This window comes from Lontra canadensis, unplaced genomic scaffold, assembly GCF_010015895.1.
Source record: "Lontra canadensis isolate GAN:19392208 unplaced genomic scaffold, GSC_riverotter_1.0 scaffold76, whole genome shotgun sequence".
NCBI lineage: Eukaryota > Metazoa > Chordata > Mammalia > Carnivora > Mustelidae > Lontra > Lontra canadensis.
The window spans coordinates 3,906,480-3,930,271 of NW_022631070.1; the positions used below are offsets into that span (position 1 = coordinate 3,906,480).

The 23,792-nt window shown below is 41.2% G+C and overlaps 2 protein-coding genes across 2 annotated transcripts in view; one reads left to right on the top strand and one right to left on the bottom strand.

Moving 5' to 3' along the window:
* The window catches only part of TAF3 (TATA-box binding protein associated factor 3), a 171,658-nt gene that overhangs the window by 11,030 nt on the left and 136,836 nt on the right, over positions 1–23,792 (bottom strand). The gene's annotated exons all lie outside the window — the stretch shown is intronic.
* LOC116881665 (histone-binding protein RBBP4-like) lies at positions 464–23,074 on the top strand. Its single transcript, XM_032881597.1, is given in 7 exon segments — positions 464–537; positions 539–774; positions 812–936; positions 1,130–1,187; positions 1,190–1,914; positions 2,789–2,808; positions 22,966–23,074. Coding segments are annotated over 7 exon segments (1,347 nt in total).

Genomic DNA, 23,792 nt, shown 5'->3' on the forward strand with positions numbered 1-23,792 from the left:
TTGCAAATCTCCTGAATGTATGCGTAGGTAACTTCAGAGGGGAGGAGTGTGTTAATGGCTTTTACAGATAATTATGTAAATTCTTCAATACGGCACCAAAATGCAGTGAGTGATAGTTTCTTAAGTTAGTTGCTATGTACACTCTGAAACCGTATTGCTAATAAGCTTTCCACATTGTGTTACATTAAAATACACTGAACAACTAGCGCTCTGAATAGTTCTTTTACCCACACAGGGTTTTATAACATCATGCACTGGTTTGTAATACTGGTTCACGGACTTACACAGATCTTCCAAATATTTACACATTTCATTGCACAATATTAAAATCTCACACTTGGTGTTACCATCACCTCATCAAAATTGTCCTGGGGTACTGAGGAGCTGTCAACTTGGAATATGTTTTCCAAAACTCTAATTTTTACTTAAAATTTGCCATTTTGCCCCGGCTTGCCTGTCCGCCATGGCCGACAAGGAAGCAGCCTTGTCAGTTGAAGACGCAGTAGAAGAATGTGTGATCAATGAAGAGTACAAAATATCCCTTTTCTTTACGATTGGTGATGACCCATGCCCTGGAGTGGCCTAGCCTAACTGCGCAGTGGCTTCCAGATGTAACCAGACCAGAAAGGAAAGACTTCAGCATTCATGGACTTGTCCTGGGAACACACGCGTCCGATGAACAGAACCATCTTGTGATGGCCAGTGTGCAGCTCCCTGACGATGATGCTCAGTTTGAGGCTTCACACTATGACGGTGAGAAAGGAGAATTTGGATGCTTCACACTATGACGGTGAGAAAGGAGAATTTGGAGGTTTTGGCTCAGTTAGTGGAAAAACTGAAATAGAAATCAAGATCAACCATGAAGGAGAAGTAAACCGGGCGCGTTATATGCCCCAGAACCCTTGCATCATTGCGACAAAGCCTCCATCCAGTGATGTTCTTTTTTTTTTTTTTTTAAGATTTTATTTATTTATTTGACAGACAGAGATCACAAGTAGGCAGAGAGGCAGGCAGAGAGAGAGAGAAAGGGAAGCAGGCTCCCCGTTGAGCAGAGAGCCCGATGCGGGGCTCGATCCCAGGACCCTGAGACCATGACCTGAGCCGAAGGCAGAGGCTTTAACCCACTGAGCCACCCAGGTACCCCGATGTTCTTGTTTTTGACTATACAAAACATCCTTCCAAACCAGATCTTCTGGAGAGTGCAACCCAGACTTGCGTCTCCGTGGACATCAGAAGGAAGGCTATGGACTTTCTCGGAACCCAAATCTCAGTGGGCACTTACTTAGTGCTTCAGACGACCACACCATCTGTGTCTGGGACATCAGTGCTGTTCCAAAGGAAGGCAAAGTTGTGGATGCGAAGACCGTCTTTACAGGGCATAGAGCAGTAGTAGTAGATGTTTCCTGGCGTCTGCTCCATGAGTCTCTGTTTGGGTCAGTTGCTGATGATCAGAAACTTATGATCTGGGAGACTCGTTCAAACAATACTTCCAAACCAAGCCACTCAGTTGATGCTCACACTGCTGAAGTGAACTGCCTATCTTTCAGTCCTTACAGTGAGTTCATTCTGGCCACAGGATCAGCCGACAAGACTGCTGCCTGGTGGGATCTGAGAAATCTGAAACTTAAGTTGTATTCCTTTGAATCATATAAGGACGAAATATCCCAGGTTCAGTGGTCGCCTCACAATGAGACCATTTTGGCTTCCAGTGGTACTGATCGCAGACTGAATGTTTGGGATTTGAGTAATATTGGAGAGGAACAATCCCCGGAAGATGCAGAAGATGGGCCACCAGAATTGCTGTTTGTTCATGGTGGTCACACTGCTGAGATATCTGATTTCTCTGGGAATCCCAATGAACCTTGGGTGATTTGTTCTGTATCAGAAGACAATATCATGCAAGTATGGCAAATGGCAGAGAACATTTACAATGATGAAGATCCTGAAGGAAGCGTGGATCCAGAAGGACAAGGGTCCCAGATATGTCTGCACTTCTTGTGATTTTAGACGCCCCTTTTTTTCCCTCTCAACCCTTTGATGGATTTAACACTGGTTTTGAGACACAGACTTTGTTTGGCTATCCCTCTATGATAGGTACCATCAACGATGTTACTAGCCCAAACAGAGGGTGTTTTCTAAATATTAACTGGGGGACTTGATTCAGTAAAGCAACAGACTTATATTTAAATATTCTTCAGGAATTTTCTAGTAACAAAGGTCTAACGTAGCCACAGAAAGGGGAATATTGGGTGTGGTTATATTTTTCTTCTTAGGCCACATCCCCAAGTTTTACAGACTCCTTTTAAGTAAAGGCTAAAGTGAGGAAGGATAGAGCCAAGTGAGGTAGGTGTCTGAGCCATGAAGTATAAATACCACAAGATGTCATTTTTATTCAGGAAATGGGGGAGATTCAAGTCATATAAATTCCTATTCTAAAGTTTTCACACCTGACTTTCCAGGATGCACATTTCCCTATGTAGAACCATCTCCTTTCAGTTTCTTCAGTTACGTCAAAACTATGTGTTCGTCTTTCCCCATCTATTTTTGCTTGTTAGTGTATTTCTTGAGCTGTTTTAATATTTCTTTCCTTTCTGTGAAATAGTTTTTTTTAAAAACTTGGGACCACCAAGTTGTAAAGATGTATGTTTTTACCTGACAGTCATAGCACAGGTAGACTGTCCAGTTGAGTTGAGAAGAGTGAATTGATAGCTTGTATTTGTTTTTAAAATTAAATTAATCCTGGATAAGAGTTGCCTTTTTTTTTTTTTTTTTTTTTTTTTTTTTTTAGGAGTTAGTCCTTGACCACTGGTTTGGTACCATCTCTATTTTGGGTGACCTGTTTCACCAGCGGGCCTGTTACTCTCCATGACTAACTGTGTAAGTGCTTATAATGGAATAAGTTGCTTTTCTATCTTAAAAAAAAAAAAAAAGTTGCCATTTTATCATTTATGACAAATATTCACAGGTATCTTCCTTGAAGCAACGGGTTTCCTTTGTTCATTTCTGAGGAAACGTTGGCCAAATATCCACGTTTGAATAACCATCGTTTGTCACTTGCTCTTTCAAGTAAAAATGGCGTCTTGAGAAAGGCTGCTGGTTGAGCTTGCAACTTAAATAATCACACAAATGCTTTCTTTCCCTCAAGACAATGATCATAATTTAGCGTGGAGAAAGAGTATGTTATTAGGGCTTCCTACTTCATTGCTATCCACTCTGACGCGCAAACTACCGAAAAGCCAGATATTCTGAGGGCCCGTGCATCACCCCGAGCACCTCTTTTCTAGAAGAACTTCAGGAAAAGGAAGGGGATCCCGTCAAGTCTGAGATGCAAGGAAGAGTGATAACGTGCTGGTGAAGTTACGTAGACACTGACTAAAGGAAACAATAATAATATTATGGCATTATTTAAAAGAGATAAAATACACGGAACCAATAATACATAAACCTGCAGGGGATGAACAGAGCTAAAGCCCTTTAATGCACTTCTATTATCTGGAAGGAGGTCTAAAGGTATTAAACTTAAAATGCGGTAATTTCTAGATAACTATGTAAAGATTAGGAATGAGGTATATGTGTAACTTCTAAACTAGCAGGAAGAAAAATGGAATGTTAAAACAAAATAATCAATCTGATAGAAGGAAAGGAGAAACCTAGCATAAGACACATAGAAAATCCAAAATAAGGGGGATTGTACCTCTAAAGATCAGTGATTCTCTCACGTAAATGCTCTGAACAATTTACTTGTCAGACTGGGTAGAGGAGGGAAACCGAACAGGACGCTATTTCTAAGAGGCACATGTGGAAACAGAGCAGTGGAAAGGCTGGGGGAACTGGCCAGCAAACGAGGCACGTGGACAGAAGGAAACGTGACAGCACACAAAACACACTGCAAGGCAAGAACTACCAGTGGTAATGAAGGTTTCCTCATAATGATAAAAGGTCCCAACGTGCCAGGAAGATACGACAATTTAAAACTGGACTGCACCTAGAAACGTATCCTTAAAACATATAAAGCAAAACGGACAGAACTGTAAGAAACAGACGAATCCACAAGTGTAATTGGGGATTTCAGGGTATCTATCTGGAACTGACAGAGTAGGAAGTCAAAAAACTAGTAAAGGGACACCTGGGTGGCTCTGTCAGTTAAGCATCTGCTTTCGGCTCAGGTCATGATCCCAGGGCTCGGGCGGGGATCAAGTCCCACACCAGGCTCCTTGCTCAGCGGGGAGCCTGCTTCTCCCTCTGCCTGCGGCTCCCCCTGCTCGTGCCCTTTCACTCTCTGACAAGTGAATACATAAAAATCTTTAAAATCAAAACAAAAGGAAAATAGTAAGTCTGCTCCTCTCTCTCCCTCTGCCCGTCCCCCTGGATCCCCCACCCCTCTGCCTCTCTCCTCGCTCACTCACTGTCTCTCTCAAATGAATACAATCTAAGAACAAAATGAAACAAAAAAACCCAGTAACGATATATAAGGCTTGAACAAAATAACAAAAATAACAAAACTGACCCAATCGACATTTTAAACTCTGTACTCAACAAATACAGATTCTTTATTCTTTTCAAAAACACTCCAAAAAACCCTGAGCAAACAATTCCCATAAGGCCAAAGAATAATTTGAATAGTCTGTATACATACATGCTTGTCACCCTGGCTATGCTAGGAGCTCCTCAAAGAAATGTAGGGTCTTTTTCTTTCTGTATCCCCAGCACCTAACCTGGTAACTGGCACTTGTAACCACCTCATACATCTGAACATATTTAATTTTATTAAACAAAAGCTGGTCCTGCAAGTAGTGATTTTCTAGAAATGATACATTCAGGGAATTTTCCTAGCCAACAAAAATTACAGGGAAAAAACCTGTGGAGTCATATGCACTACGATGTGGGAAGAAAGACGGACAAAGGACGGGAGAGGAAAACGTGGGGTGTCAGTAAAGCCAGAGGGAGAAAATGCAGAGAAATACCAGACAGGTTAGGAGGATGGGGGAGACCCAGGCACCTGGGGTTGTTGGTTCCACAGAGTCGATGGGCGGGAGATGGGAGCGAACAGGAGGAAGACAGGAAGAAGCAGCAGCTTTGTGATCTGTGAGGACCAGAGGTGGAAATACACCCAGAAATCTAAGATATCAACCAGAGGAGGCTACTGGAGGGAAGGACATTTTCCGTCTCCTACCTACTCACAGGAATGATGGGTGGGGACTTACAAAAGGACATGCAGAGAATTTGTTCCTCTGATTACCACTTTGTTTCAAAGTCACTATTAGCTATTCCAGTGGAAAAATGTTTGCTGGAGGTAATAGCTGAACCTATCACCTAAACTCCTCTTTGGGTATTCACGTGATCTAACATCTAACACGTGATCATCTAACGTGATCTATGACAATGATCATACAAAACTGAGAGTTAGCTTTGTTTGAATTGTAAGACGGAAAAAAGATAACTCAAATTACAGGGTGTATCTTAGATCATAAATTCTGAAGGGATTAAATATTTGGTAAAAGAAAACATAAAACCATTAAAATACCCTAACAGACAAGTAAACATATGTTTTTAATCTTGGGCTAGAAGAGGATTTTCTAAGTATCTCCGCAAACATAGAAACCATAAAAGGAAACACTGATTTGATTGTGTAAAAATCATAAATATCATACACAAAATACCATAAAATATCTTAAGCAAAGGCAAAAGACAAAACAGAGGAAAATTATTTGCAATGTACATGATAGAAAGTTCAGTTCCTATGACACAGAGTTCTTTCAAATCAAAACCAAAAAGACAAACATTCTCACTAAAACATGAGCAAAAGACGCAAGCAGGTGACAGCGAAAGAAACAAAAACCGCCAACAGGAAAAAAAGGTTCTACAACCAAAGAAATGAAGGTGAAAACAACAATAAAATACATTTTTGGATACAGATTAAAAAGATTTCAAGATGGGGGAGTGGGAGGGATGGTTGTACAGCCCTTCTAAATGGTTACCAAAACCTTAAAAATGTACTAGTCCGGAGCAGCAACTCCATGTGTAGAAAGTGATTCTGAGGAAATAAGTAGACAACTATGCAAAGATATGGGTAAAGAATATTATTTATAGCATTGTTTATCACTGCAAAAAATCCCCAATACTACAATGACTATAGTTTAAAATACCCCCAAATGGGGCGCCTGGGTGGCTCAGTGGGTGAAAGCCTCTGCCTTCGGCTCAGGTCATGATCTCAGAGTCCTGGGACCCAGCCCCGCATCGGGCTCTCTGCTCAGCGGGGAGCCTGCTTCCCCCTCTCTCTCTGCCTGCCTCTCAGCCTACTTGTGATCTCTGTCTGTCAAATAAATAAATAAATAAATAAATAAAATAAATAAAATACCCCCAAATAGGGGATCGATTAAAGAAATGAAGATAAACAAAATGGCACTGTTATCTGAAGAGGTGACACACACACACATAGATGATGTTTACCCCCCGGAAACTTACAGAGAGTATGCGTAAGAGAACCCAATTTTTGTAAGAAAAAAAAAAAGCAAGTAAGAATGCACGAGTGTGTATTTAGAAAGATGTTCAAAACAATATCCACCAAAATGCCCTGAAACTGGCTCCGCATGTGGGGCTATAGGTGGTTCTTTCTTTTTTAATTTTTGAATTTTTAAAATTTCAATTCTGGTAGAGTTAACACACAGTGTTATATTAGTTTCAGGTGTCTGATATAGTGGTGGGTGGTTTTTGTTTTTTTTTTTCCTTCTTTTGGTTTATCTGTAAATATCACAAGTAACTTATGTAATAAAAAATTTAAGTTAAAAACACTTGCCACAATATATACATCCAAAATGATGCTGGGAATTGTGAGTGATGGTTTGAACTGCACATTTCTGACCTGTCCACTTTTCTGTACACATGCTAGAGTTTATTTAATAACCTTTTGGGAAAACACGATGGCTTGGCTAAAGCCTTCCAGCCAAATGCTGAGCACGGCCTGGTCACAGAAGTCCCAGGCTAAATTCAAAAGCTGCTCAAGCGAGTGCACTAAGCGGACTGTACCATCATTAACAGAGATCAACAAGAAAAGGGTCAAGGGAGGAGAACCCCATAAAGCTATGCTATTCTGGCACACAATTAAAATCATAAATTTGTACAGCTGGGAGATATTAAGATGGGTTCACAGTCTCAGGTCTTTTCTGACAAAGTAGTTAGTTTGTGTCCCAAATACGTGCACATCTGTGTCCATCACCCATATTCGGCAGACATTTCTTGGGAGTAAGGTGGATATATTTGTCTTTCAATTATCTGCAGTATAAAACAGTGTCTTAATATACATTCATCAACTTTAATAAGTGTAAGGCCTAATGTTGCCTCGAGAATTCTTAAAAAAAAGTTTTTTGTTTTTTTTTTTTGTCAGTTTAAGAGATCTGAGACAAGGTCAATTTCCTCTTTTCCTTCCTTCCTGCCTACCTTCTTATCATCATACTCGAAGAGCTCCAAGGCCCCTGAGATTTCTATCTGCTGGCATGGATTCGGGTTCCTCACCTGGGAACTGACCCTCACACCAACAATGATGATCACATCAACGTCAGGATCAAGCACATCTTGAAGGTTTTGATCTATTATCTGCAAGTGCTTTTAAGTTGCTTTGAGCTCTACCGAACACATAATGAACATCGTCCGCCTTGCCTGAGTCCAAGCCCTTTCATTTTCTTCCATTTCTCTAAGATTTCTCTCTTAACCTATAAGGCCTGTGGATGGTGCCCCCGCGAATGGTTTAGTTTTAGCTGTACAGCCAGTGGGTGTAGAGACTGGCCATCACTTCATGGGGCAGGGCCATTCAAATTTTCTGAGTGGCAAAAGGAAAAACATTCAAGTGGGTACTCAGTGTTGATGAGACAAAACCTGTCCTAATTGTCTGTTTCCAAGAGATCAGACTGGTCACTAAAGTGACTTGTTTTTCCCAATTCCTCTGCATTTCATGAGAAAATACACAAGAGTCTGAAAAGTTATTTTTGATTTTAGCTGCTAGGCGACTTTTGTGGTAACCAGATACATAGCTTTAAGAACAATCCTTTCATTATCTCTTCAATTTTGCACATTCCAGGAAAAATAAACAGTATACCATGATATAATTTCTCATCGCCTATGAGATAAGTTATCATCACCTAACCTAATTAAGATCACTGTAAAAATAACTCCGGATTCCTCCGGGCCTTCACTGCCAATCTCCACTGTTCCATGCTTCTGAACAGTGTTTTGCTTCTCTCTATTTTTCTCCCTGAAGTATCACCTTTTCTCCTACTTAACTGCACGGCAGGTTCTCCCCCAGCACTTTCTGTTGACTAAGCAATGTCGCTCAGAGTAACCAACACCGCCCACAGCTGCGTCCCACAATGGCTCCATGCTGCTAACGTTACATCTTGGGGAGGACTGGATCAGAGTGCCCTAACTGCTATAAACACTGGCGTTATTCATAAAAATGTGTAGAAGGAGGGATTTTCCATGGGATTTCTTTACCTGTTTCCCCACCACAAAACAGTGAAAGGAAACAGAATGGGTCATGGGCTGCTTGGCCTGTAATGCAAACTCACAGCTTGACAAGTCAATAAAGAGCCAATCCTCACCTCTCCAGCCACACGGAGCCTGCAAGGTTAGAGGCAAACACAATTTGGATAAGTCTGCCCAGGGGGTTTAATGATCCTTATTATTCAGCTATTGTGTGCAAACACTAGGAAGGCAGTAATCTGAATTATCAAAGCCCCCATAACTGGCTTCTAACCTGCATACAAAGTTCAAAAGTTCCCTTTCAATGGTTTGCTTATTCACCCTAACAGCTGTTTTTAAATGTAACAAAATAAAGCCAAAAATAAAATAAAGGTTAAAACTGATTACACACCTCCAGGAATTTAATGTAAACTTTGGGACAGGCAAGTTCTTCACTGCTTGGAAGAAAAACCACTTTGATTAAAAAAAAAAAAATGTTCCTTAAGCCACAACTTGCTTTTCCTCTTCAGCTCTGACATTTTAGTCAATCTCAGAAACACCACGTACCATCCGAAATAACATACAAGACTAATTCCCGTGTTGCGTTTTACACTAACTCCTCACAACACACACAGAAAGCCCGCTGAGATTTCACTTTCGTGTTACTATAAAACGGCCTATTTGGGTCACAGTGGTTTTATAAAGCATCATGGTTTTGTTTTCTTCTTTTCATTGTGAAAGTCCTAGAAATACTCTAAGAAGGGCACCTGAGCCACCCAGGCGTCAGTGACCCAGGATCACATCCCTGGAGTCCCAGGATTGAGACCCGCCTCGGGCTTTTTGCTCCTCCACCTTCTGCCCCTCCTCCCGCTCACACTCTCTCAAATAAATAAATAAAATCCAAAGAAAGAAAGAGAGGGAGAGAGAGGAAGAGAGGAAGGAAGGAAGGAAGAAAAGAAAAGGAAAGGAAAGGAAAGGAAAGGAAAGGAAAGGAAAGAAGAAAAGAAAGAAAAGAAAAGAAAAGAAAAGAAAAGAAAAGAAAAGAAAAGAAAAGAAAAGAAAAGAAAAGAAAAAAATGAAATGCTACCTTGAAGAGTGCCAATCAGCCTCCAAGGGCCCCATGTCCCAGCCCTCCTGCCCTGTGTGTCCCCTGAATGGCCGGGCTGGCTGACTTGTAGGACTAACAGGGTTCTGTGAAAACAACAGTGGGCAGCATCTGCGCTATGGGAGAAGGGACACTGAAGCTTCTGATTTGCTGTCTCTTGGATCACTTGCTCTGGGGAAGTCAGCTGCTACGCCAGGGGGATGCAGAAGCTGCCTTTGGACGAGTCCCACGTGCCTGGCAATGGAAGCCTCCTGCCAACAGCCACGCACGTGAGCTCCCAGCCCCTGCTCCAGCCATGGCGAGGTCTCCACTGCCGCCCTGCGCAGCAGCCAGACGCCAGACCCGAGTCAGGACCACCCAGACTCCTGGACCATAGGCAACTAGGAAGTAACAAACGTTTATTGCTTTAAGTTGCTAAGTTTTAGCGTCACTGGTTATGTGGAAGTAAGAAATATACCAAGTGTTTATCTCATGTAGGTATATAAATAAATATTCAGAATTTAGGATAAATGATGTTTTAGAGTATCAGTACTCAAAATGCCAAATTGTAACAGCGTCATCTCCATATTTCACATTTGATCAAAAGGAACAAATACCAAAAGACAATTATGAGAATCGGTTTTATGTTGATTCTTCAAATCAATCATTATTCCTTATTCTTCTTGATCCTCACAGCTCAACTTTTAGCATTCATATAATTATCGCAACTGTAAATGGATTTAATTCCTCAAGCTCATGGCTTGCCTCTTGAATATTTACATCATCTCATAAAACGGATATTTTATCTTGTCATAGCCCAAGAACATATCAAGTAGGAAACATTTTATCTTTTAATTCAGGCATGACCTATTTGAAAAATGAAACAAATTGCATGAAGTAATTAGAGGAAAATATAGCCATTGTTGAATCTTCACTTCCAAAGGAGATACCCAAATGATTATACTTGTATTGTCGAATGCTTAAAATCTGTAAAATATCCTAAAAGGGTACTGATATTCAGATAAATCATAAATAATGCATATTTTTTCATTTTTGTAAAAAGATACAGTAGAACGATATTTTTAAAAAATGGAACAAAAGTGGTCACTATTTATAGGGAAAGGAATAGGAAGGGTAGGGCGAAAGACGTGACAGCAGGATCTCTCTGGATAGGTCTTATTAGAGCTTCAACTTTGGAATGAAGTCACTTCTTCACATGTGCAGTAGACCGAATTTATGAAATTGCTTACAAGTTGAAAATAAAATGGAAATAAAGGAACCCGCAAGTATATTACGCTGGTGATAAAACCACACAGAAAAACAAAATAATTTCAGGTGAGTTTAGGAGGATGGCATTTTGGTTACACATCCATAGTAGGTTTGTCTCAAGAACAAATGGAATGCCACATCTTCTTTACCCATTCATCTGTTGATGGACATCTGGGCTCTTTCCATAGTTTGGCTATTGCAGACTTTGCTGCTGTAAACATCTGGGTGCAGGTGCCCCTTTAGATCACTACATTTCTATCTTTAGGGTAAATACCCAGGAGAGCGATTGTTGGGTCATAGGGCAGCTCTACTTTCAACTTTCTGAGGAAACTCCATACTGTTTTCCAGAGTGGCTGCACCAGCTTGCGTTCCCACTGACAGTGCAGGAGATGTGTGTGTACACACACACACACACACACACACACAGGAATACTATGCAGCCATCAAAAACACACAAAATCCTGCCATTTGCAACGACGTGGATGGAACTAGAGGTATCTTGCTGAGAGAAATAAGTCAATCAGAGAAAGACAATTATCATATGATCTCTCCGATATGAGGAATTTGAGAGGCAGGGCAGGGAGTTATGAGGGGTAGGGAGGGGAAAAAATGAAACAAGATGGTACCAGGAGGGAGACAAACCATAAGAGACTCTTAATCTCAGGAAACAAACTGAGGGTTGCTAGGAAGTGGAGGGTAGGGATAGGGTGGCGGGGTTATGGACAATGGGGAGGGCATGTGCTATGGTGAGTGCTGTGAATTGTGTAAGACTGATGATTCACAGACCTGTACCCCTGAAGCAAATTGTATGTTAATTAAAAAAAAATTAATAAAAAATATATGGAATGAAGAAAAAAGGAATCTTTAACTTTATTCAGCAGTCTTATTAATAGGAGTAATAGTGGTATTGTTGTTTCTAGTAACAATCATTATTAAAAGGGCATTACTTTTTCATATAGTTCTTGTAGAATAAAGCAAATAAGTAATTATGTTAATGCTGTTAACAATCAAGACTTCGAATGTAAAAGAAAAGATGCAGAAATAAATTCAAAGAAATAACAGTAATGTTAAATCTTAGCTGGAAATAACGGTATAGATTTATAATTTGCTTTCATTGTAAAGGCCTAGAAGCAAGGACATCCCCAGTAGCAATGAGTACCTCTAGCACCAGACTGTGATTCCTAAAAACCATTCCCTATAAAAAGGAACCAGTGTTCCTTGAAGGAATGACTAATTTCAGGTCTGTGGTCAGGAAATACAGAAGATAAACCAGGAGCGTTTCGTACCAGAAAGTGAGAGAGCTATCAAAGATGAATGAGGTTGAGATAAATCCCAGAAGACCACACAAAGACCCATCAGTGAAGCTGGGACCATTTAGATATTTAAAAGAATTGGGGGGAGGGGAGAGAGAAAGAGAGAAAGGGAGGAAGAGGGGAAGGGGAGAGGGAACGAGGAAGAGGGGGAGGGGGAGAGTGAGAGAGTTTTGGTTTCTAAAACCAAAACTCAACAGTCACCACAGGAGATGAACCACGGCATGAACTCCCAACTCTTTAGACTAAAGTTTGGCAAGTAAAGAGAAAGAATCAAACCTATATCCTGTCTCTTATACGAGCTATATTTCAGGGTAACTGAAATCCCCTAGTTGATGAAGAAAAATTTGTCTTTATTGAGGGATTTCAGCTAATAAATGTGAAAGGAATGACTTAATTAGAATAAATCTACCATTTCACAACTCCTAATGAAATGACCGGTCCAGCATTCATGGCATCACGACAGCTAGAAACGTGCCTGCTGACGGCAGTTTAAATACAGAGCAGCAAAATATCCTTGTCAAACAAGAGCTGAACTTGAATCTAATCATATCTTTAGAACTGTAAGTCTTTAGTGCTAAATGCCTGTGACAGAGATAAAACAGCAATTGAAATGAAGCTACAAGGGAGTAAGCAGAGAAATCTAGAAAGAGAGGCATTCTCACTGGACGAATGACCTGGTTTCTTCGAGGAGTTAATGGCGTGGCGGAAAGAAGGACGGAGGGTGAGAGCTCTAGGTTCAGAGGTCTTAGCCTGGTTTGGATCCTGATTCAAACAGAGCCACTGTCCACATACATGTTTGAGACAAAGGGAGGCAACTGGATAGGGGCTGGGTAGGAAACAGCAAGAAAATGTTCACATACCTGATGTGTGGTAAAATGGCATTGTGATTACACAAGAAAATCACCCTATTTTTAGAGCCGCATGTTCAAGTATGTGGCTGTAATATGACCCTGGGCCTGGATTTTCTTGGCCAGGACTTGGGCAGGAAAACAGAAAAGGATTCAATCAAGCAAGCGTGGCAGCCTTTTGAGAACTGTTAGATCTATCAGGTGGTGGGTACGTGAAAGTTTGTGAGCTTATTCAGTTATGTTCAAAAATGTTCACAATAAAAAACTTCTTAGAACTACTGGTCATGCGCATTTTACCCAGCATGATTTAGTTTCATAACTTCTCGGCCTTTTGGCTCAGATCAAGTGCAGAATGATTTCGGTTCATAAAACACAAAAAAGCCAGGGCACGTGTGCACTCCTCCATCAACAGCATAATTAACATTTCTGAAGGTAAATGTGCTTTGGTTATTTGCCTTAATACATCTTTGCTTTTCCATCTCCTTTTCACATTTCTCCATCTCCAAATTTCACTCACCCTGTAGGGCTCTATTCAAATTCTCCTCTCCCCCAAGGCTTTTCTAACTCTTCCTAGCTGGAAGTAATCACCTTGAACTTCTATCTAATTTTGGATATGCCTCTTATGGCCTTTAACACTTTCTCCCTTCCGCTGTGATTATTTCTATGTTCTTGAGAGGAGAGCCAACATCTGATTCCAATGTGCCACTCACATACGCTTTATCTCCTTCAACACAGTTGTACCATGTATATCATCAACATTAATATTTGTTGAATATAGATAAATTTTTAAAGAACGGAAAACCCATGAAGGTGTTCTTGAGGGCACTGTCAGGGTTCTTTTCAAAATCTAAATTTTCTGGAGTCAGAACTTTTTAAAAGATTTTGTGATTTCAGAAAGGCTCTGCTTCTCTCCTGCAAATAGGAGGGTACCTTCAGTAAGGAAGAACATAGCCAAATGCAGCTAACATTCAACACAGTGAGACTTTGAATAATTCCTCGATGAGGAGGATGCTTAATTACTTAGAAGAACATGCTTTCACATGAAAATATGCTAAATTTGCAAGTTAACTATAAAAGATAAGAAACTCATTCATTCACTCATTCACTCATTCATTCATTTTCGGATTAAAGAACATCTCAGTTAGCTGAAAACATTGAAAGCAATAAGATGATATTCAGTGAACCTGAAAAATGAACAAGATTGTGACTGAGATGTGTATCTCACTGGAGTGTTATAAAACTCAGTTATTACTGCAGTCATGCTTGGAAAATCCAACACCACGACTTTAGAAGATACTAAAATCTGATAATAGCTGCTGTGTCTTCACCAAAAATCACCATGTTCCCATGAACTTTTATCTTCCTCATTAAACAGCATGGGAAATATCTATAGATATACTAAAATAAGTGAATATACATCATGCATAATGTATATATACGCATATGAAAAATACAGGTGCATATACACACATACATGTACATATTCTAACTTGCAACAGTTACAGGCACATGTATTTTTTCATTCACATACATAGCTCCATAGCTCGCTTGCGTCCTATGCTATGGTGGCTACTCCTGACAGTTACAGTACGAACCGTACGGATCACCTGGGCTTATGTGTATGTAAAGGATACTATGTAGCCTACTCTGGACCGCTCAGGATCCTCTTTCTCTTCGATTGTTTGATTTTAGATCTTTGGTAATAAAGATGATCTTCCAAAATGAGAATGAAGGGGATTTCAACAACTTTTTTGGGAAAAGAACATGTCCGGTTGTTAAACTATGAAACAGGAAATGAGATAAAAAGATGTCTTCCCACACTCCAAACAAATAAATGACTTACACTGATCACTGATAAAACAGTTGGTGGGCAATCATTTCTGGCTGCATTAATATTTAAAGGATTTTTATAAATAAAAAGATGCGTTAAAAAAAAAAAGGTCCAAGGGAGTTTAAAGCAGTAAGTAAATAAAGCAAAATAAAATAAAATGAAATGATATTTCTAAAATTTTCTCTAAGGCAGAAAAGGACTTGTGGAATTACTCCACTGACTTTAGAGTTGCATTCAAAGTGAGTATCATTCTATATGTATATATTTGTAAAGATTTTATTTATTTATTTGACAGAGAGAGAGAGCACAAGCAATGGGAGTGGCAGGTAGAGGGAGAGAGAGAAACAGGCTCCCCACAGATCAGGGAGCCCGATGTGGGTCTCAATCCCAGGACCCTGGCATCATGACCTGAGCTGAAGGCAGAGGCTTAACCAACTGAGACACCCAGGCACCCCAGTGAAGATCATTCTAACAGAAGGAGAGAAAAAGAATAAAAAAAGGAAGAAACGAGAAGGTCATGTAGATCCTACATACTTTGAAGCCTGAACACAGACTTTTTTTTTTTGAGTTTTAAAGACTACTTCAGAGTTTGGTCCTCTGGGCTTCTCAAAGTTCTACCTACCATCCTGTCACATCAAGAATGGCCTGGAAGGATGAGAGGAAGGTTATAAAACTTGGCCTGACAGATATGTCAAGGAAGGACTAGACACCAGGCTAGGCACGGACATAAAAATCACTCATTAGCTGCCCCACAGTCTCTTCGAACTTCAGGACCGTGAGGTTTAACCAATCCTTCTTACATACAGTCATTTCATTCTCATTTCTGGTGGTGGGGACTTTAATTGGTATGGACTTTTGGCTGATAATCTGGCATAATAATTTCTTAAAAATCTCTTAAATGTTCATATTTTGGGACCATATGAGGATGCTATTTGTTATAGCAAAATCTGGGACAACTGAAATGTCCAAGAATTGGAAACTGAAAAGATAAATGAGTTATGATACTACAGTAAAATAAGATACCATGTCACATGGACCCGGTGAAAAGTCTAGGATGCTATGCTGAAGGGTTTACAAGTATGGTTTTACTTTACAAGTATGGTTTTACAAGTAAAATGATCCTGTCTTGTGTTTTTCCCCAGCAAACAGCCAGCAGTAAGTATTATGGAAAGGATGGGTTTAGGGGAGGGTTCTTGTCCTAAGCTACACATTTCTAGACAGTTTATCTTAAAAAAAAAAAAAAAAACCAAAAACAAAAAAAAACTAACCATGTATTATCTTTATAATTGGAAAAAAAAAACCATTTAAGACACAAAGCCAAGTACTTCCATAGTTAGCGCTTGTTCAAAATATCTTTTGAAAAGCCCTTTTGCTTTTTATACCTGGTTTTACCCAAAGGATGCAAAAGCCTATACATAACATCTTTGTGAAAAGTATTTTTCTCTAAAACAAATGTCTAGTCAGCTTATTAAAAGGAAGAAACACATAACGAACATTTATTAAAGACCTATTATATCCTGATCAGGGTTTTACGAGTTTTGCTTCCCAGACAGTCTTATCTACTCCTTGTTTATTAAAACCCTAACTATATATGGCACAGAGAGCCACAGACAGACAGACAGTGTACCCTGGAAGAAAAGCTACTCTAATAATTTCACTTTCAAATTGATGTGTGTCTTTTTCTGTCTGTATAGAGTGGTACATCTGTTATTATAAAGATAATACAAGTCTTGAAAAGATCCACATTTCCTTTTTATATCAACTACAGAGGGACCAACTTCACATTATTTAAAACACATTTGGAAATTTTATTCACTCCACCTGTAAGACCTTCCAATGCCTTTAAGCAACTTATTTTCAGCATCTTCTTATTATTCAAATTACCTCTAAAATTACGTAAAATACCAAGAGCAATGGGTAGGAAGGAAAAGCAATCTTTGAAAAAAGACTTCCACACCAAATGCAGTTTTTGTCTTTTTTTTTTAATCTTACTATAGGCTAAGAGAGAGTAAGCTTCCTCATCAACTATACTCAAATGAAAGAGTAAAATAAAAGAGCAAGCTTCCCGCAGGCTCCTTTGGTCCTCTTATTTTAAGGGTTTTTTTGTTTTGTTTTTTTACTTGATAAAAACACAGTTGTTCCTAGTGTGAAATCAATTCTGTAGAAGTTGCTCAGTTAAACTCTACTCGGATACTATGCCGAATCTAGGAAAGCTCGCTCAGAGTAAAAATCAGCTCCATGGTTGAAAAGCTAAAAGGCTGTCTGAATCCTTGAATATATCTCCACAAATCTTTATTTTCAGTCTGCTATGTCTTCTACTCCTTGGTCGTTGAGACAAAAAGGTGAATGGGGCACACACGCCAACTTCCAAGAAGCTGCTGGGCCGGGGGAGAAGACAGTCCAGACAGATCTACAAAGCATACCGAGGCTCCCACACGGATGAGAACGGTGCATTCTGGGCACTTGGAAGAGGGATGACCGGCTCGGGGTAGGGATGGGGAGGCGGGGTGTGACCGTCTCTTCCAAGAACAGATGACAAGTTTAAAAGATGAGTATGAACATGCCTCCGAAGAAGAGGCAGGGAGGCGGAAGGCACTGCAAGCAGGTGGCACAGCCTGAGAAAAGAAATTAAGAGGAAAACTGCCCTGCTCTGTGCAGGGAACCGCAAGCAGTTTGGTAGTGCTAAACTACAAAGCAAGCGACCAGGTGCTGTCCCGGGCTCTAGCTAGACGGCTCTGGAGCGCGAAGCATGGAGAAGAGCTGAGCGTGCCAGGAGTGGAGAAGGGGGTAAGGAACTGAGAAATGTTAGTAAACGGGCAGACACTGGGGACTGGCTGGTTGCTGGGTGGGGGAGGCTTCGAGGCAGGGAGAGAGGTGTCACTCCTCCTTGAGCTGCAGGCTTCTGGGGGTGTAGCTGGGAACGCTGGGGCTTTCTACGCTGTGGGGACGGCACCGAGAACTCAGATGGAGGAGATCTGTGCCGGCTACTGGAGCAATGAAAAAAACTCCAAAAACAATCACTTAATCTCTCTGGGAAGCAAAATATCTCTGTGCATCATGGCTTTTGGGTTTCCTAGCTAACGGTGTCTCTGCTTTTCTCTCCTTTCTCTGGTCCTGCGGGTCCCTCGCGTCTGGCCAAGGAGGAGAGCCTCACTTGTAGGTCTGCCCAGAAGTTCTAAAATGCCGAGAGCTCAAATGAAGACCGTGGAGACTTCTTTGGTCAGAGTCTCTCTATCCCAAAGTTTTGTTCAAAACAGCCCTTTGGAGCGATGGACACCCTTAGATTAGTTTTCAAGATGCCCAGGCTGGTATTAGGGCAAATAAAATCTCTTGAGTCCACGAGTCAGACAGCCTTTGCCCTCTTCCAAGTGACCCTGGAAAACGGAAGCTCTGGGCTCTTCATCGACAGATTCAAAGACAGAAGAAGGACTAGGCTGGGAGACGTAACCTGGCATTCGATTTTGGGAACGCTTTGTTTTCGGAGGCTCAGTGCACCCAGTGGGAAGTCGGCAGCAGACAACTGGGCAGGCTGGTCTGCGTCCTGGGGCAGAAATCCGAGCTGGAAACCACCGCGGCGGAACTGAAGCCTAAGGGGTGAGCAGGAGGCTTTGGGGAGAGAGAACAACGTGACGTGGGCCACGGGCAGGAAGGAGAGGCACGTCCACGAGAAAAACAGAAGGGACGAGAGAGAAGTGAAGCAGCAAGAGACACAAGGGACTAGAAGGCGTCAGAAAGGGCTGGGCGTGGGGGGACAGCAGGGTCTCCCGCAGTGCAGAGCATGCTCCGGGGAAGCGTCAAGGGCAGATGCCAGGACGCAGGGGGTTTAGGAATGAAGCATCTGGAAGCCCCCGGCAGGAAGTCCATCTGGAGACATCTGAACGAGAAGAGGAAGTCGTGTTTTCGGGCATCTAGCGGGGAGAGGGAACTGGGGAGCAGGTTTCGATACGGGGAGTCGGGTCCACACGGGGCCACAGCCTTCAACCCGTGGGTTAGGACTTCGGCAACCGCGTGTTACAAAAAAGCTGCAAGATTCTGAGTCACAGGAGTCCTGCAGGGACGTGGTTGTCTGTCTTCCAAGCCTCAGAGGCAGGAGGGGGCAGAGAAGAAGAAACATCACACTGTGCTTCTAGAGCCTTTACGTACACGCTTTAATATCACAGCCCATAAAACGACAGGAAATAACAGAAGGCAAATAATTTAAATTGTCCGGGTTGTTGTCAGCAATGGTGGGAGTGCCTCTGTGTTCCCATCGGTAGGGGCGCATTCTTTCCAAACCCCAGAAGTGTGAGTTGTTTGAACCGCAGGGGAAATTATAGTCCGATACTATCCAAAAGGTTAGCATGATACAGCTAAATTATCTCTGCCTGTCACAGGTTAAAGAACATTTAAATTCTGGAAGTTCACATCAGCTTTTTCTAGATAACAAATCTTAAGTACCTTCCTATATTCACTCAATTAGTGATCTTGGGCCTTGATAAGACTGCAGAGAGAAACTTTCCGACTATCATTCAAATCATATCTAAAAAGGTGGTCATAAATATTTTAAAACCTAAGTGAACTAATAAGACCTAGACCCATTAAGGATAAGATCTTTTACAACAAATTAAATAAAACAATTTATTGAAGTCTGGACTCAAGATAAGCTAGATTTACTAGCTGACCTTTTATTCATTTAAAGAACAAAATTAGCTCTAATTGCATTAGAATGGAATCCAGTAAATTTCCCCAAGTCTTCTAATGTGGCATCCGTGTAAGAACGGCTGTAATTGTTTACAAGTAAGATGGAAATGCTTTGATTATAATCTTTCCACTTGTTTTACTGTGTAGTAAAAGCATTTCCCCAAACCTACAGCCAGTTTTCCGGACAGCCTGCTATTTTTTTCCTTACACATACTGCATGTTCGGTGTTAATGAACAAACTACAACACGCCAGGGGAGGAAATTAAACTTGGGAGATTTCATCATAACTTTAGGTCAGTAACAATGACAGAGTCAGAGATGGAGGCCAAGAACTCCTTGTCTGCAAAAGGCAGAAAAGGGCCAAAGGCCTGGACAGGAAAAATTTTAACTACCTGCTTCCCCTCGGAATCGCAGCTGAGACATATGGGTTTGGGTCTGTTGAATTTATAAGTAGATAAGGCAGCAAGAATAAATGTACACAGCCCACAGCTTGTGTCCCAGCTGCCAGGGAACTTCATCTGTAATGATGCTACCACTTGTCTCTAGCATTACAAATAAGTCATTTGCCATACACTTTAAAATATAGTTATGCTTGGGATTTTTTGGGGTGGGGTGGGACTTGTTCCTGTTACCTGGTTTCTAAAATAGGCAAAATACCTATGAAATGTTTTAGTCTCACTGGCAAGCTATCCAGGGCAAAACAAAACTATCAACATGCTTCAATCTTTTTTTTCTTTTAATCAAAAGCAGACAGTTTTATTGGAAGGGAGACAAATGAAAAATAGGAAAGCAAAGGGCCTTCTAAGTCTGATAGCACGGTGCTCTGAAATGTTCCTGAGCTTTACTTCTAAAGGATCATTTTTAATTTTTTTTTTTACAAGATGTATTTATTTATTTTTGTGAGTCACAGAGAGAGAGAGAGAGAGAGAGAGAGAGCAAGCACATGTGCATGAACATGAGGAGGGGGGAGGGGCGGAGGGAGAAGGAGACTCCCCACTGAGCAGGGAGAACCCTGGGAACCCTGGGATCATGACCGGAGCAAAGGCAGACGCTTAACCACTGAGCCACCGGCTGCCTAAAGGATCATTTTTTGAAACCAACAAGCTTTGCTTGGCCTCCTCAGCATGCTTTTATGAAAATATGAACTATGACTGCCTTTTCTTAAATAAAACGTTATCTGTCATTTCTGCCTGCCCCTTGTCCCTTATCTAGTCAGAGTCTTCCTTTCCTTCTGGGACTACTACTGCCCCTCCTGACAGGCTGTCTTCGTAGCCGCAGGTGCTGGAAGCAGGCATGCGGAGCACCGGGCAGTATCCCAGCCGCGGCTGACTTGGACCGTGTCTGCCACCAAACAGTGGCAAGACGGAGTAAAAGACAGTGAGCAGAGTCCTAACGATACGTCTTGAACCCTGGATACCGCCTCACCTAAAGTCAAAGAAGCCTCTCTTACTTTGCCCTTCCAGCTGGTTTGATTTGGGCTTCCGTTATTGGAGACTAAGAGCCTTGATTAACACAAAAGCAAACACGAGCGTTCCACCTAGAGAGGAGAAGTTTCGTTAGCCTTCTTCATGAGTGTGCTCCGATGCTCTACCCTTGGATCGGAGGTTGCTCCAAGAAAAATACAAAACTGTCTTTGTGTCTGTTGTTAAAAGCTGCTACGGTTTGTCAGCTGGTTCCATATGGAAATAAAGTTTTAAATTTGGTGCCTTGAAAAACCTGGTCTCTCCTGAGAAACTCAGAGGTACGTTCCTTTTCAAAATTGTATTTCACTGTTTGCCCTTCTTGCTAGGAAGCCAGAATCCCATCTGATGTGCAATCATTCGCTTCTTTTTCCTTTTCTTGGTATTAGTTTCCTATTCCTTTTTTCTAATAACTTTATTATTCTCTAAGCTACTGTAAATTTGTTTAGACTGGAAAAAATTATATATGAATAAACAATGTTTCACATAAAGAGGGAAAATGCAGAAAGTAGGATAAAAATCAGTTGTTATTATTTCTCTAAAGAACTTATCAATAAAAACCACGACACACATTTCACCCTGTTCAGCTAAACCTGGTTACATTTTAAAATGTAAAATGCTTATTTTCTTTAAAAATATTTTCAACAATTATTCTTATAATTGCTCACGGTTATTCTCTACTTCTAGTACTTTGATTATAATCTGTCAAAAAGCATTATTCAGGAAAGTTTGGATCATAAAAAGACAACAAGTATCTATAAATATTTACTTTTTAAAGATTAAATTCTTTGTTTTTCAAGATTAATGAGCAAATTTGAGCTCCTGTTTTCATAATACATATGATTTAGAAATTAAAAAGCCCCTCCCAAAAATAGCGAAGTTCCATAAACTGCAGCAAAAAACTGAATTACTTATGCAAAAAGGAAAGCATCCGATTTTCAGTACCTCTGCTAAGAGTGGTCTGATTAATGAAAAAGAGTTCCAGAATCATAAGGAATCTGATAATACTCAGGGCTGTGCTGACAGTGGAACCCAAAACGCTGGCAGAAAGAAAACTGTAATTGCCAGCAGGAAAGTGGTCACTGAAAAATATTTCAGTATATAATTTGCCTATTTTGGGAAAGGGGTTACATCTATAAAAAGGGAAGCTATTGTAATCTCTCTGTCAAAAGAAAATTTAGAATTATCATTGATAATAACATTGTTCTCTGAAAGGCTTCATAAATGATTTTGTGTCACTTGATCAAATACATTATTAGAGTAATTGGAAAAATGACCAACGATTGATTACTGGATGTTTGGCAAGGAGAGCTCAAGTCATCATCCCTTCTCTGGGGAGCTCACTGCGTAAGGGCACCAGGATCCTGAGGGCAGAGGGACCAGTGCACAATTTCTCCACCACAGTAACTCCCCCATCGACCAGCCGCAATAAAAGAGCTAACAGACTGTCGGGGGACTGACAAGGAAAGAGGTCTGCTCAAGGGGAAGGGCAGGGCACTGGATGGAGAAAAAGACAGACGCCTCCTTCTCAGGGCTGGCAGAGGGTAGCAAGGAAGAGGCAACTCAGAAATGCGGCGGGGGGAATCTCTACCCCCTATCTGCTGCTATTGATCACCCTAATCTTTACAAAGATTTAATTTTTTTCTGAATACATTGGCAATATTTACAATTATCTTTCCTTTTAACGAGAAGTTCCTTTAACAGAATTTTGAACTTAAAAAATAGAGCCACACACATTTTAAGCTTAGAAGAGCTGCAGGCCCCGTTCTGCCCCGTCTTTCCTGCCAGTCATGTTAAACAGGCCCTGTCCCCAAGATAATCCCATCACGTGAGTTGGCTCAGTTTTCTTCACAGAAATGGAGAGATAGGTGAATGTCGTCAGCTCGCTCACTCTTCCTAATTGGCTCAACATAACTAACTCAGCCAATGGTAAAGACCGGAACGCCAAATACGATGGCCATGCTGTGTTGCCCCTTGCCCATCTTGTGCCGGTGGACACTCTACTCACCCTGCTCTTTGCCCCCAGGTACAAGCGCGACCTCACCATCCTCGTCAGCACAGGCGCACAGCTGTTCCTGGACAAGCCAAGACCCTCTCGACGGGTGGGCCAGGCTGAGTCTCTGCAGTTTACTTAAATGCTTAAATGCTCTTCCCACTCCTACTGCTCAAGAACTTTATAGATGTGGGGGTTACAACTTCAGGGGCACTGTTCTAGTTTCATCTTCATTACTGACTAAGGGCAACTCCGGAGCCCTGTTCCTGGAGGACATGTCAAAGGAACTGGAGGTCCTTGCTAAGGCATCTTGAACTCTGATGCTTCTCTGGTGGTGGCACCAGACTCCCCCACAGCCCCGTTGGAACACGGATTCCAGGCATGTTAAAGGAAGGCACAAACAAGGTGCGTCTGTCCTGCTACGAGGAACAACATCAGAGAACAGAGGAAACAGTCTAACCTCAAAGTACTTTCCCAGATCAAGGACAGAAGACCTTCTTTATTTAGGAAAATTCAGAAACGGAGTATTGTCTTAAAGATCTTCCAGTGAGAGGGTATAATTTGAACCCTGTAAAGCGGTCTCCTTTTCCCCGTAATTTCAAAAGACTATCCTCTGCTTGTTCTTCAGCAATAAACAAACCCGGACTATTCAGACCCCCCTTTCTGAATCCCACTCTGTTCATTAATGTCACTTCAAAAGACTGCGTAGCCCCAAGTGTGTACGAACTAAGTAAAGGCACATTTATAAGAATCTACCTCCTCTTTTCCATTATTACTGCCATGGCATAAGCCATTTATCCTTATGCTACAACAACAAAAGATTACTTTTAATTTCATATAATTTACGTGTGTCATAAAAT